General features: G+C 61.4%; 1 protein-coding gene across 1 annotated transcript; it reads right to left on the reverse strand.

Moving 5' to 3' along the window:
* Nucleotides 1–50: 50 nt before the first annotated feature.
* On the reverse strand, nt 51–8,260 carry KIAA1614 (KIAA1614 ortholog). Its single transcript, XM_053950549.1, has 10 exons — nt 8,231–8,260; nt 6,866–7,477; nt 6,250–6,313; nt 4,955–5,104; nt 3,087–4,315; nt 2,883–3,012; nt 1,934–2,138; nt 1,437–1,549; nt 1,109–1,293; nt 51–797 (listed from the first exon to the last, which is right to left on the reverse strand). Exons 2-10 carry the CDS (start codon nt 7,470–7,472, stop codon nt 604–606), a joined length of 2,877 nt encoding a protein of 958 aa, XP_053806524.1. The 5' UTR covers nt 7,473–7,477; nt 8,231–8,260; the 3' UTR covers nt 51–603.
* Nucleotides 8,261–13,820: the final 5,560 nt, after the last annotated feature.

The following is a 13,820-nucleotide window of genomic DNA, read 5'->3' on the forward strand; positions in this document are numbered from 1 at the left end:
AGCTGGCTGAGCCCCTGCACTTATCTGCCCAGGGCCCCCCCAGCACCACAGCATGGTCAGGAGATGGCTGGTGGAGCAGCAGGGCCATGTGAAAAAACAAGTAGCAAAGGCCCCACGGGCACAAGCACCACCAGCCCCTCCATGCCACAAGCCAAGGGCACTGTTTTGTTATTGCAGAGATGTATTTTTGGGTTTCAGTTTGAAATAATTTAAAAGAGCCCCACCAGCCCTCCAGCACAAGGTGGCAGTGCTGGCAGGAAGCCCTCTGGCTCCTGGGGTCACGGAGATGGGGTGTCCCCATGCTGGTCACCCCGGTGCCCAGCAGGATGCACCCACATGGCTCTGTTGGGGCCAGGCTGTCCCCTGTCCCCCACACCTGGGCAGCTCCTGGATACTCTGGGGGAGTCCTTGGTCCCACACTCCCAGGGGGACACGGAAAGCCACCTGCCCCCACTGCAGTAGAGCCGGGCAGGTCCTGGCACTGTGAGGCAGCTTGGTCCGTGCCATTCTGCAGCCTCCTGGGACATCAGTGGGACATGGTCCTTCTCCCACCACTGGGACATCCTCTTCCTCTTGCCGGGCTTGGCAGGAGCCGTGCCAGGGCTACCGCGGCGCCGGGCGGTGCCGGAGCACGCGCAGGGACAGGCTGTCAGCGCGCAGCAGCAGCTCGCGGATATGCGCCAGCCCTAGCCCCGAGACGGCCGCGCCGTTGACCTGCAGGATCTCGTCCCCCACGCCCAGGAGCCCCGCGTAGAGCTTGGCCGTGCCAGCATCCGCCATCTCCTGCACGTAGACACCTGTGGAGGGAACAGGGATGGGTGAGAGCCCTTCCTGCCCCTGGAGCGCCCAGGAGCTGCACAGCAAGAAACCTCTGATGAGCAGCCTTTGGCATGGGCTGTGTGTCCCAAGCCAAGCGCTGATGGACACGCAGGATTGTGCGTGGCCAAAGCCGCACGTGGCAGCATCCCCCCACCTGCATCACCTCCCTGTGGCTCAGCAGCAATGGAGCAACCTCCTGCACCCATGCCCGAGCTCGCCCCTGGGGTGGGACGAGAGTCACCATGGAGGGACCACAGAGTGCCAAGGCTCTGGGATGATCCCACAATACCTGTGTCAGGCCGGCCGTGGCCGGAGGTGACGGAGAACCCGAAGACGCCATGGGGGGGTCGCTGCAGCTCCAGCTGGCTGGTGCCATCAGGGAAGACCTCAACCACACGCCCCACGGCGCGCAGCTGGCCGGGCGCCCCGATGTCCTCCACGCTCAGCGAGCGCTGCGGCCCTGAGCCCCCCTTCCTGTGGGGAGAGGGAAGGTGGGTGAGTGGGGACAAGGGAAGCTGCTGGAGACCGGGTGATGCAGCCCCTGGCAGCACTGAGCCACCACAGCAGCCCAGAACAGCGTCCTGGGCACTGCAGGGATGTGCCAGGCCCCATCCTACCTGTCGGCCGTGGTCTGGGGCAGGAGGTAGGCACTGGCACGGGGTGCCTTTCCCAGTTGGGGATGCAGGCTTTGGATAGAGGCAGCCTTTTGGGGCTGGCAGAAGGGTGACACCTGTGGAGAAACACCTGGCTGAGATGGGGACAAACACTGTGCAGCACTGCAGTGCTTCACCTACTGATGTGCCGAGGGAGCGGAGGAAACTGGGACATCCCAACCCCCTGGAGCACTCCCCAACTCACTGCTGAGGAGGGAGGAGCATAGCTGCTCTTCCACTACCACCCCTCTCTCCCTCCTTCCCCCTTACACTTCCCAGTTGGCTCCAGGCTTTTTAAACACAGCAGGTTTGAGGTGACGCATCCCCCCATGCCCCCTCCAGGACCACCTGAGCCACAAATCCATAGTCAGGAACACTTCATCCCAGCCCAGCATCCTTTCCCTTGTGCCACCCCAGTCTCCCCCCGGGCAGCCCCCGCATGGGGCGATGTCCAAGCTCACCAGCTGCAGGGACTGCAGGGACGGTGACTTCTTGACAGCAGGGCTGCCTGGTGGGGAGCCGCCGGGGGCTGGGAGCTGCTCCATGCTGTAGCAGCGGAAGCGGCCCAGGCGCTGCTTGGTGCTCTGGCTCAGGCTGCACAGCAGCTTCTTCAGCCCCGACGCCGAAGCGCTGCTGCCCTTGCGGCTCACTGGCCGTCCCGGCTCCCTGGGTGGAGAGGCATGGTGGTCACACACCGAGTGTCTGGGGTGGCAGCAGGACCTGCAGCTGCCTCTGGGCTGGGGGTGCATCCTGCACCCGGCCTTGGCAGCCTTGAGAGCTGCAGCACGGTGAGATCGGGGTGTACAGTGACATCGAGGTGCACAGGGAGATTGGGGTGCATGGTGAGATCAGAGCACATGGTGAGATCGGGGTGCATGGTGAGATCGGGAGCAGCCTCCTCCCCGCAGCAGTAACCCAGCACACACAAGTTTGTCACTACCCAAAGTGACCTGAAGGGCTCCCTCCCTGTTTTCTCCATTATTTCAGGGGTTTAACACATCTCAGAAGTCCCCTGCTCTGCCCCAAGGGATCACATCCTGCCAGTGGGCTCAGAGGACCCAGCAACACCTTGGAATTCTCCTGCCAGGCTGAGACATGCAGCACCAGGCACAGAGCTGGCAGGATCGCACTTGGAAAGCCCCAAGGCAGTTGATTTTCCTCAAAAGGGAAGAACCCAACACCAGCGAAACACCTCTGTCACATCTGCTCTAACATCCCTGGCAGAACCAGATCTGGGGAAACGAAGCTCCCCCAAACCCACAGCAACACACGGGCATATTGTAACCCCCACACTGGTTTCTGGGAGGTTTTTGGAGCCAGGGAGCTCAACCCAGCAGCATCCTGCAGTGCCCAGGAGGGATGCTCAGGGCTGCACGGTTTGGGGTGCCATGGCTGCCCGTGCTCACTCACCCGTGCGCCGCACTCCCGGCCGGCTGGCGCTGTGGCTGCGCTCCCGAAATCCCGGCACCTTCCCCGGCAGGATGAGCAGCCTCCGGGGGCACGGCAGTGACAGGGCTGGCAGCGGGGTGTGACAGTGTCCCTGCAACCACAGAGAGACAGTCATACGCCTGTTTCATTGGGACCCCCCCAGCACTCCATGTGTGGGTTTCTTACCTCTGCCCGTCCCCGGGGCGTCCTGCCCGTGGGTGTTGTTGCAGTTGTTGGTGGACAAGGCACGGAGGGGGCTCCCCGGGAGCCACCTGGGGCTGCAGGGACTCCGCCGCTCGGCCGGCCCCGCCGTGCCCCCGGGCTGCGGTGGGGCTGCGCTGCCAGCATCCGGCTCCGGGCCCCGGACTCTTTGGCTCGGCGCCTGGCGGCTGCTGCTGGAGAACAGGGCTTTCCTGCAAGGTACCTGGGCGCAGGCCTTCTTGGTAGGAGGGGGAGCAGGGACGTGGGTGCCTGGGATGGGGGTGCTGGTCCTCAGCTGCGAGGAAGGCTCCAGGGGCTCGCTGGACTGCTGTGGTGGGCGAGCTGTGTTCCCCACTCCCTTGCTGCCCCCCAGATGTCGATGGGGTTCCCCATCTTCCCGGCTGCTGGCTCTTCCCGGTGGTGGGGGGCAAACAGGCCCCGGACCCGAGTCCCCATCCTCGGGGCCACCGCTGGCCACACACGTCCCCTTCCTGGCCCTCGCCTCTGGCTGCGGGGCAGTGCGGGGAGTTCTGTGCCCGCGAGTGCGGGGGTCCCGGTGCCCCCGCAGGTGGGGGCTGCGGGGTCCTGCCTCCTCGCTGTCCGTCCGGCAGCCGTCGGAGGTGTCGGTGCTCTCCAGGGCCGAGTCCACCTCGTCGATGTAGGTGACATCCCCGATGTAAGTCTCCTTGATCTTCTCGGTGTGGATGCGCTGCCGGGAGGGCAGGATCCACAGCGGGGACCCTCCGGGGCCCAGAGGCCTGATTTTAGGCTCTGTCTGGGCAGCGCTAGGCCCTCTGCTATCCCCTGGGACGCTTCTTTGTGCCGCAGGGCTACTTTTGGCCAGGTCGGAGGCAGCTCGCGTGTCCGTGCCCCGGCCGGCGGCAGCACCAAGGAAGGAGCCGCAGGCGCTGCACTTGCCGCCGGCCACGAGGTCGCCACTGCGGGCTTTGGGCTGGCCAGCGCCGTCCCCCGGCTGCCTGCTGCCGGCCGGCTCCGGCGAGGTGATCGCCGAGCCCAGCGCCCGCCGGTGCCGCAGCTGCAGCCGCTCCAGGTACCGCACCTCGGCGTCCCGGGCCGACTCGTCCTCGAAGCGGACGCGGGACGGGGACGGTCCCCGCGACCGTCGCGGCCGCCCGCAGCTCGACTCCCCGCTGGACGAGTCGCTCAGGCTCCCGCCGTCCCGCGGGGCGACGCTCGGCCTCCCGCTGGGCTCCCTGCCATGGGGACAGACAGACGGACGCCCTGCAGGCGAGCTGCAGGGGCTGCTCGGCAACCCTGGGAAAGCAGGGCGGGAGGGGGAAAACCCAGTGCAAAAGACGGAGTGAGGAGGAAAGTCCGCCCGGTGCTCCCTGGCTGTGCACAGCCCTGCTTCCCTCCAGCCTGAAGCTGAAATCCGGAGAGGCTGCGGCACCCCCCTGCTGCCACGGCTCGACCTCCATCGCCCCTTCCGTGCCCGAGTGTGTGGTTAATCATTCCAGGAACGCCACATCGCACATGACCTGGCGAGACGCCGCCGTGGTCCAGCCTCCAGCAGCGAGTCTTGCCCGGGAAAACACTCCCCATCAGCTGGGAAACGCCATCCTCCCACCACTATTTCCGTGTGACCATACACCACAATTAACTAAACGCCCCCAGCCACTGCGAAAGAGGTCGGAATCAACTAAACGCCTTCCAAGCACTGGGAAAGAGGTCGGGCACACCCAGGGTACGAGGCCGCACCGTGCGCGCAGCGGTCGGATCGCGGCTCCGCACACGTGCTTGCACACGTGTGCCCGCTCCAAACACGGTGTGGATGTGCCCCAAACGCGGCTGCGGGCCTGGGAACACCGTGGGGACACGGAGGTGGCACTGACCTGGGCTGTGGGACGGCGGTGGGGACGAGGAGGATGTCGTGGCTGGCGCGCAGCGGGTTCGTCCGAGCCTTCATGCGGGCGCGCTGCAGCAGCTGTTTGGCCTGCTCGTGCCGCGGGCTCAGCTCGAGCTCCTGCCCGGCGACAAAGGCCCTGCGGCCCCGCAGCGGGCAGGGGGATTAGGAAAAAATAACAGGGATTAGGCGTGCTTTAACAGTGACGACGAGGCTGCTCTGCCCAGGGAAAACGGGGCTTGGCCGCCATTCACGGGCGGGCTGGTGGCCGCGCTGGGGGATGGCCGGGCAGGCACCCCGCACCCCCTGGCGCCAGGTGAGACTCTGGGGGCGGGCTCAGCACCCACACAGCTCGGGCACAGGCTCAGCCGAGCCAGTGCTTTGTGCCATGGGCATCCCCGAGGTGGACAGGGAAATGGGGGTAGGCACCAACTCCCATCCCTGCCAGCGTAAATCCTGTGGCGGTGGGGAGGCAGGGAGGTTTGGGGTGACCTCCTGACCTGATTGTCTTGCTGCCTTCCCTTCCTTGCAGGGGGTCTTTCCCTGCACCCCCAGCCCGCTCTGACTGCAGGGTGAGGGACCTGACAGCTCTCCCTGCTGCACCACTGCCTTCCTGGTTGGCCATGGCCCTAATCCTCCTGATTAAAATAATCAGCTCAGGCAGTCTCCTCGGGAAGCCTGGCCTTAACCTCTTCAGTGCAGCATGGTGGGCACACACTGCCCCCCCAGCAGCATTATGGGTGGCCTGAGCTTCCCCCAGGCTTTGGCTGCCCTGCTCACAGGAGGTGCTGCATCCCCAGCTCTGCCTTGCACCCCCATCACTGATCCGGCTGCCAGAGCAGAGCAGAGGCAGTGACCATAAGACTGGGAGGGTCTTTCCCCTCTCACAGTTCTGCCCTTTGCAGCCCCCAGCCTCCCACCTGCCTATGCCACCTCCTTATTTTTAGTCCATACCTCTTAAGGTTTTTCATTAGTCCAACAAGATTACACACTCCTGCTGCCTCGATCCTCTTAAGCACCTGGAGCAAATTTCTGTCCCATCCTCTTCCCCAGTTCCCTTCCTGCTCTGGCATCCTGGCAGGGATGTCCTGAGCTCAGACACCAGGGGGACACCCAGCTCCTGTCCCTTGTCCCACCCAAGCATGGCTGGAGCCCAGCCACACTCCTTCATCAGCTGCCCCACAGCCCTTCCCTGGAGCTGCTTCAAAATGTGCATTTAAAGTACAAGACTGGGGAGTGGGAAAGAGGGAAATGTCCATTTCTGCCACACTGGAACTGACCTACCTGCAGCTCTCAGCATCCTGCAGCGAAACCCCCGAGTCCCAGTCCCCATCGCTCGCTGGCATCTCTGAAATGCAGGACAGGACAAGGCATTAGCCTGGCTGGATGGCACCCCCATCCTCTTGATAGCACCCCCCATATATCCCATCCCAACACCCTCCGCAGGGCTCTCCCAGATATTTGGCTCTGGGAGATCCCAAAGGAGTGGAACGTGGGGCAACAGCAGCTGGCTGTAGGTGTGGGACTGTGAGGATGGGGACATGGGGTCATCGGGGCAGATGCTATCAAAGGAGAAATGTATTCTCTTTTCTGGTGGCAGCTTGCAAAGGGACAGTGATGCCCACAGACCTGGTGTGTCCCCGAAATTTTCTTGCTCTCACTTCGGCAGTGAAATTCCTCACTAGGACACCAGAGGGGACTGACGGGTATCACCCAGAGCATCTCGTGAGCATCTCCTACATCCCGGTGAAGGGGATGGGGCAGCCCTGGGGCGTGAGGCAGCAGGGAGCTGCACCTGCAGCGTGGGAGGCTGGAAGCTGGTCCTAAGGAATCCCGCCATCCCAGAGATTTTCCCTCCCACTTCCCCCCGAGCGAGCCACCACCTTCCCAAAACACCCACCGGGAGCAGCAAGGCCCAGCACCTCCTGCAGCAGCCGCCGGTTCCTCTCCACCCGCTCAGCCAGCGAGAGCCTCTCCCAGCTCTCCGCCGCGGGGGCGGGCACAGAGGGACGCCCCCGGTCCCGCAGCGGGGTTCGAGCCTCTTCATCCAGGGAGGGTCTCTCATGGAGGGAGGCACAGTGCCAAGACCTGCTGCCCTTGTCCGGGGGGAGCTCGGCGCCTCCCGGCACATCTCCCCTGGGCCCCGGGACCCTCCAGAGCTCCGGAGTGCCGGCGGGGGGTGCCGGGGCGCTGCCGGGCGCGCCCCCGTCCAGCAGCCCGTCCGTCAGGTAGGTGCGGAGCTGCGCCCGCGGCTCCACCGCCTCTGCCCCCGGCTTCCCCCGCCGGGGCCGCGGCTTCTTTGACGAGGGACGCTCGGGGGCAGCCGCGGGGGTCCCCGGCCGCCCGCCCCGCTTCTCCTTCAGCGCCTTCACCTTGCCCTCCAGGACGGCGTGGGGGCCGCGGGCGGCCTCGGGGCGCTCCAGCGGGACAGGGCTGCGGCCGCCCTGGGTCTGCTGCTTGGGGGGCCGCGGCAGGCGCCGCGCCTCAGCGGGAGGGCTCCTCTCCATGAGTCCTGCAGGGATAAAATCCAGGGCATGACGCTTGCACTGCCCTCGCCCTCCCCAGCGCCCACCCACCCACAAAGGGCATCACCCCACCTGCCCTGGGGGTTTAAAGCACGCAATGCCACCGGCGTGTGCCTGGAGAGGAAGGGGACGCGGAGGTGAAACAGAGGCCACCCATGCACCCAGAGCACCGACACTCTGCCAGCATCACTGGGGAGCAGGAAAAATGGGGCATCAGTGCTGCGGCAGGGGGGAATGGGGCAGCAATGAGGGATCGGTGGTTCCCCAAAAAGGGTGGCCAGGGGCTGGGCAGCAGTGCGAGTGCCCACCCACACTGTTCCAGGTGCCCTGGGGCCCCCAGCAAGAAGACCCGGAGGGAACTGACACTTCCTGAGCTAAACCAGGGCCCCAAACCTCCGCAGAACACAAATCCCTCCCGGCGACAACTCGCCGAAGGTGCCACCAGACAGACGCCGGCCCCTGCTCCGCCCCTGCCCCCGGGGCCACACGTGGCACTCGTCCTGCGCCCGCCTCGCCGTCCCGGTGGTACCGAGGAGCCGCTGCCCTCCTGCACCCCGCCGGCCGCATCCCGTCCCATCCTGTCCCCGCTGGTAGCCCTGGAGGAGCCGCCCCCGCGGCCGGGGCTCAGGAGCATCCCCGTGGCACCCCCGGGCCCCATCGCCGCCCGGCTCCCCGCAGCCCCCCACTGCCCCAGGCTGAGCGGGACGGGGCCACGGGCGGGATGCGAGGGCTGTCCTTACCCCCGGAGCAGCATCGGGAGAGGGCTGGAAAGAAGGAGAAGAAAGCGGAAGAAGGGAAGGAAGCAGGGGAGGGAAAAAAAGAAATTAAAAAAAAAAAAAAAAAAAAAAAACGGCCAAACCAGCAAATCCCAGCCCCTCCAGCCGAGCCCGAGCTCAGCCGCTTGGCTGGGCTGTGGGGCCGTGGCTGGCCCTGCCTCCCGCCCCGGCCTCCTCCTCCTCCTCCTCCTCCTCCTCCTCCTCCTCCTCCTCCGCTCCGCGCACCCGGCCAAAGCCGGCCCGGGACCGCCCGGTCCCTGCAGGGCCAGGCCACCGCGGCCACCGCCACGCTGGGGACAGCGGTGACCCCGCGCTGCACCCAGGGAACTGCACAGGAGGGGAAGCCAGCAGGACGGAGGGGTCCCGGCTGCCCTGGCCCTCCCTCAGGAGTGCCCTTTGTCTGGGCTGCGAGCGAAGCCGGGCCTCGGTGCCGGGGGGGCTGTTCCGCACCTGCGGGATGGGGACGGAGCTCCCGGCGCCGGGGGCATTTCTCCAGCAGCAAAGCCCGCCGGCTCTCGGCACCTTCCTGCGAGCATCACACGTTTGCAGCTGTGCTAAATTCTCCTCCTTTCCGGAGGCCAAATCCTGCTTTGGACCCACGGCGAGCCAGGGCTGTGGCATTTCCAGGCAGGAGGGCGGTGGGAGCCGAGCTGGGTGCATCCACACACATCCCTACCCCCAAGCCCTGCATGCCACACGTGCCTGCCCACCACACACCAACACCCCCACCCTGACCCCCCGAGGCCCCGCCATGCAGGACGAGGGTCCCAGGTGGGCAGCGCTTACCTGGAGGTGCCAGGGCTGTTGTCCCTGGGGGCACCGGGGATCTGAGGGGGCCCAGGGTGTCCCAGCCCCACTCCGGCTGCCGCTTTAAGCTGTGGCTTTTGATATTCGTGATTGGTTTCATAATCCCGATCAAAAGGAAATCACCAGGATTATGAAATTGTTTTAATCCTCCTGGCTCTGGCCACACCAGGCCCTGCCAGCACGAGCAGCAAGAAATTACTTTTATCTTCTTAAAATACCCCCGGCCACCCTTGGTGGCCCTGGGGCCCTTATCACAGCCAAACCTGAGCCCAAGGGCCTCCTTCCCCACGGGGGCTGACAACAGGGGTGACTCTATGGGGGACAGAACGAGCATCTTCACTTGGCTGCTTCCAGGCAGGTAGGGCCAGCTGAGAGCTCTGTGTGGAAGAGCCCAGGGCAGAGGAACCACCCTCGTCCTGTCCCCCAGCACTGGGGTCCAACATCCCCTGTGACGCCAGGACACATCCTTACCTGCAGGCCATTCCAGAAAGGGATCCCGGCTCCTTTGCCTGGGCTGCGGAGGTGACACAGCTCCATGGGGAGACATCCCCATGGAGCTGGGGTGAGGTGCCAAAGCAAGGGCAGCAGGAGGGCTCCTGCCACCAGCCAGGCTCCTGCCACCAGCCAGGAATGCCAGCAGGGAGCTGTGGCTGGGATTAAACCTCTGGGAAGTGGCTGCTGTGAGCAGCAACAGGCTTAGAGTGATTTCAAGGCTCTGGGCTCTCTTCTAGAGGGAGACTGATTGCAAGAGGCAATGAAGAGATTTAAAGAGCAAAATAAAAGCACAGACCCCAAACAACCCAGGGCTGGGCTGTTGAGCCTCTGGTCACGCATTGTGCTGGCAGGACGCCACCTTGGACTGGAGATCAGCTGGAGAGGGGCAACCAAAGGCTCCCAAAAGGACCACGAGCCTTTGGCCAGCACAGCACAGTCTGGGCAGGAGGTTTCCTCCAGCACCAGCCCCTGGCATGTTGGGTGTGAGCTGGGCTGGTGCTGGAAGAAACCCGGGCTGCTTCCTGTGAGCCCCTCCAACCCCTCATCAGATATCTCCCTCCTCCAAGCACCTCCACCTCCTCCCAGGACATGGATGTCCTTCAAGCCACCAGCGACATCCCACAGCTCCCAAAAGAGCAAGAGCAGCAGGAGCCAATGCTCCAAGGGTGAATGCAGCACAGGGGTGAGACTTGAGAAGACACACACACAGACCAGGGACAAAAGAGCCATCAGATCATTGGAAAACAAAGAGCTTGTAATAATGAAAAAAGGACAGATTTTGTAACCAATCACTTTTTCCTTTGAAAAAACACAATCACAGTAACTTTGCTGTATACAACCACCTAGAAACTATGAAACAGTATCACATTGTGCAGTATTTTTTTTTTTTAACCTACTTATCAAGAAGGGAATTCCACACTTCAAAAATTATATCCATTTGGGGAGGAAGGAGGAGACAGCTAATAGCGCAGTCACAGATACATCATGAGTCCAAGCAAGCGGCAATTCTTTGTCCTCACCTTTTCCACTGAGCCAAAACAAGAAGAGTGGAGAAGGGGATAGCAAAAGAGAAAGGAGGGGGGAAGAAAGAAAGCACCCACAGAGGACTAATCACACTCCATAATTACTTTTGACATCTACAGGGCTTCATAGAAAGATCATTTAGACCAACACAGCGGGGAGGGGGAGAGGAAGGCGACAGCGGGGCCCGGGGGGAATGTCGGCATTTCCACTCTGGGCCCCTTCCGAGCGCCGATCCTTCGCCACGAGGACCTACGGGATGGAGAGGTCATGGCAAGTTCTACCAGGATGCCCAATTTCTCCTCTGGAGTGAAGAGTTTGCAATTTGGTTTACAGAGCTTGAGGGACTGTCAGGCCGGGGCAGTGCCTCTTGCCCATTTTGCAAGGGCTGTGCCTGGGCCAGGGCAGCCTTTGGCTCCCACCGGGAACAGGGCTGGGGTGTCAGCATAAGGGAACTTCCCGTGTTGTGTCCCTTCCCTCTCCTTTTCCAGGGTGTTGCAGCAGGGATCGAAGTCCCTAGGGATGGTGACATACCAGTTTAGCCCACGGTGGCAGCAGGGGCCACTCGCCCCAAGGTGCAGAGTTTGGGATTGGGGTCATGTAAAGGAGGCAAGGTTTGATGAGGTGACAGCCACTGAGCCCAGCCGTGACTGCTGCAGAGGTACCGTAGGGATTTCCCACTCTTCCCCCAGGAGCCCCAGACCCTCTTTTCCAAGGAGACAAAACAATCCGATTGCCTTCTGGAATAAAAACGTAAATTAAAACAAAAAAGAAAGTTTAAGGCAGAAGATCACCTTCCCCCTGCGAGTGCAAAGCAGAAGGGCAGAGGAGAGGACGGAGGATGTGGAGCTGGGATGCAGCACGTGAGCGAAGTGGCATTTGTGTCCCCAGCTCGCCAAGCCATGTCCCAGCCCTAGGACACTTCCCAACACGTGGCCTGATACCCAGCGAGCAGAGCAGGGCAGCATCCCTGGAGGACAAGGCCAAACCCACTCGGCCCTTCAAAACACAGCAAAGGCTTCACGCTGTCTCCACTGCTCGTTGGAAGTAAAATCCCCAGGGACTGTTATTTCCTGAACCAGGAACAGGCTTTCCCTCCCTGTCTGCCACACTGGCCTTGCAGCTGAGCACCAGAACAAGCAGCACAAGAGTTTTTAGGGAAGTAGGAGCAGCAGGATCCAGCTCTGCTGAGATTTCCACCAGAGATCTCGGCCATTCCAAGGTGTTCATGCTGAAGGCTGCTGCCAGTTGACCCCTTTCATTGGAATCAAACAGCAAAGACACTGAGAGAATGAGGAGGGCCAGGAGCAGGGTTGGGAAAGGCGTAGGATGAACACCAGCTGGCTTTGGGAATGCACCTGGATGAGAGAGGTAGGAGCTTACTGGATACATACAGACTGCAGCCAGGAGTGCTGCAAATGCATTTCTTTTAAAATGTGATGGGAGAGCATCAATTTTCATTGGAGAGCCCCCACTCCTGCTAGCAGAATCCAAAGATCCCAATCCTGCCCTGCCGTCCTGTCAGGAACACAGCCATGGCACATGGCATTGCCCTGCCCACACACAGGGACCTGGTGTTTCTGGTGACACCGTCCCAAAGCCACATGGGGAACCCCAGCCAGCAAATAAACTCTGGATGCTGCAACAGCTCACCCCCTGCAACCACAAGATCCCCAGAGGAGCAGCAGGCATCTCCTCTCCTTAGACTGCACCATCCTGATGGGTTTCACCAGCCCAAAGCAGCTCCATACCACCCTCAGAGCTGTACAATCCAACCTCCACTGAATCATGAGGCACAGCCCAACACTTGAAATCCACAGCTTAAAGACCTTCCTCAGCTTCCACCTCCCATCCAGCTGCATCCCAACAATTAAAGCAGTGGATAAACCCCTCAGCCCCAGCTCCTTTTAATGCTGCTCTGTCCTTCTGGACTGCCACCCTGCTGCTCTCCCTCCAGGAATGTTCTCAAGCACCCATGAGCAAAGCTCAGCTCAGGAAATGCAGCCACCCTGGGAATGTCCCCACTGCCCTGGCTCCTGCTGCTCCCAAGGAGTGACAGGGCTATTTTCTCACCATCTGTTCTGCTTCATTAGGTCTCCCTTTATTGGCCAGATGTTCTCGTAGACGTGGAGCCATCCTGGCTTTAGTGCTCGCTCTCAGGAGGAATCTGCACACCTGATTTCTCAGAAATCTCTGGGAGGGAGGGAACAGGCAGATGCAGGGCTGGGAGCTAGGAGCCTTTAAAAGCCACACTTCTGGGAATTCAGGCTGCTTTCCCCCGAGACAGCATCTTCACTGCCAAAAGGGACCATGTTTTATTTTAGGAGATAATGTTTGCTCGTCATTTGCCACCTCCCTTTTTTTTTTTTGTTTTCCTTACTTCTCCTGCCAGCAAAGACAGAAAAAGGGAAGAGAAAGAGCAGAGCAAGGAGCAGAGCAGATGGACACACTGAATTCCTGCTTCCCATAAGGATTTGGGTAAACTACAGAATAAGGATTTAATCACTTGCAACCCGACCCACCCCATCACGTTGGGAAGCAGAGGGTGGGACGGTGCAGCAGCGGGATGGACAGATGGACATAGCCCACCCAGCCGTGCCCTGCCCTCCCCAGCCCAGCTGAGGAAGGCAGAGTGCTGCCAGGGGACTGGCATCACTTCCAAATCACAGAACCATGGGATGGTTTGGGTTGGAAGTGACCTTAAAGACCATATAGTTCCAACCGCCTGCCAAGGGCAGGGACATCCTCCACTAGACCAGGTTGCTCACAATGTCTCTCTGTGTTTTTGATTTCCTTCTGAAAGGAAGATAATTACCAGTAGAGCTCAGATTCTTTGTATAAAAAGCCCCCACTTGCTTAAGTAACACCCAGTGGTACTACTTGATTTGAATGAATCCAAATAATTTTGGATTGCCTCCCTCCCAGTGCAGCTGCCCTCCCCTAAGCTCCCCAGGCAGGGATGGCTCCATTCCCCACTGCTGGAAGTGCCTACACATAGTTTGGACATGGCACCAATGCAAATTAGGAACCTAAAATATTTTAAGGGGCTGAAATATTGTAAGGGGCTTTATCCCAGACTCCACTTCCATGGGAATGGGAATGCTCTGTTTTAAGTATGAGCTGGCCTAAGGGAGGTAAGGACAGGAATCCAGGGGAGATGGACAGTACAGCCATGGCTCATCCAGCTCTGCTCCCACCAGAGCAGCCCCACACGGAGGGAGATGAGAGGAGC

Source organism: Vidua chalybeata, chromosome 9 (assembly GCF_026979565.1).
Source record: "Vidua chalybeata isolate OUT-0048 chromosome 9, bVidCha1 merged haplotype, whole genome shotgun sequence".
Lineage (NCBI taxonomy): Eukaryota > Metazoa > Chordata > Aves > Passeriformes > Viduidae > Vidua > Vidua chalybeata.

What these genes read in the sequence shown, in the direction of transcription:
- KIAA1614 (XM_053950549.1), bottom strand. Translation starts at nt 7,472, where the DNA reads ATGGAGAGGAGCCCTCCCGCTGAGGCGCGGCGCCTGCCGCGGCCCCCC. An exon ending in GCTGGGCCTTGCTGCTCCCG is followed by an intron (nt 6,314 to 6,865) that starts GTGGGTGTTTTG and finishes CCTGCATTTCAG; the next exon opens with AGATGCCAGCGAGCGATGGG. An exon ending in CCCTGCAGTCCCTGCAGCTG is followed by an intron (nt 1,550 to 1,933) that starts GTGAGCTTGGAC and finishes GTTTCTCCACAG; the next exon opens with GTGTCACCCTTCTGCCAGCC.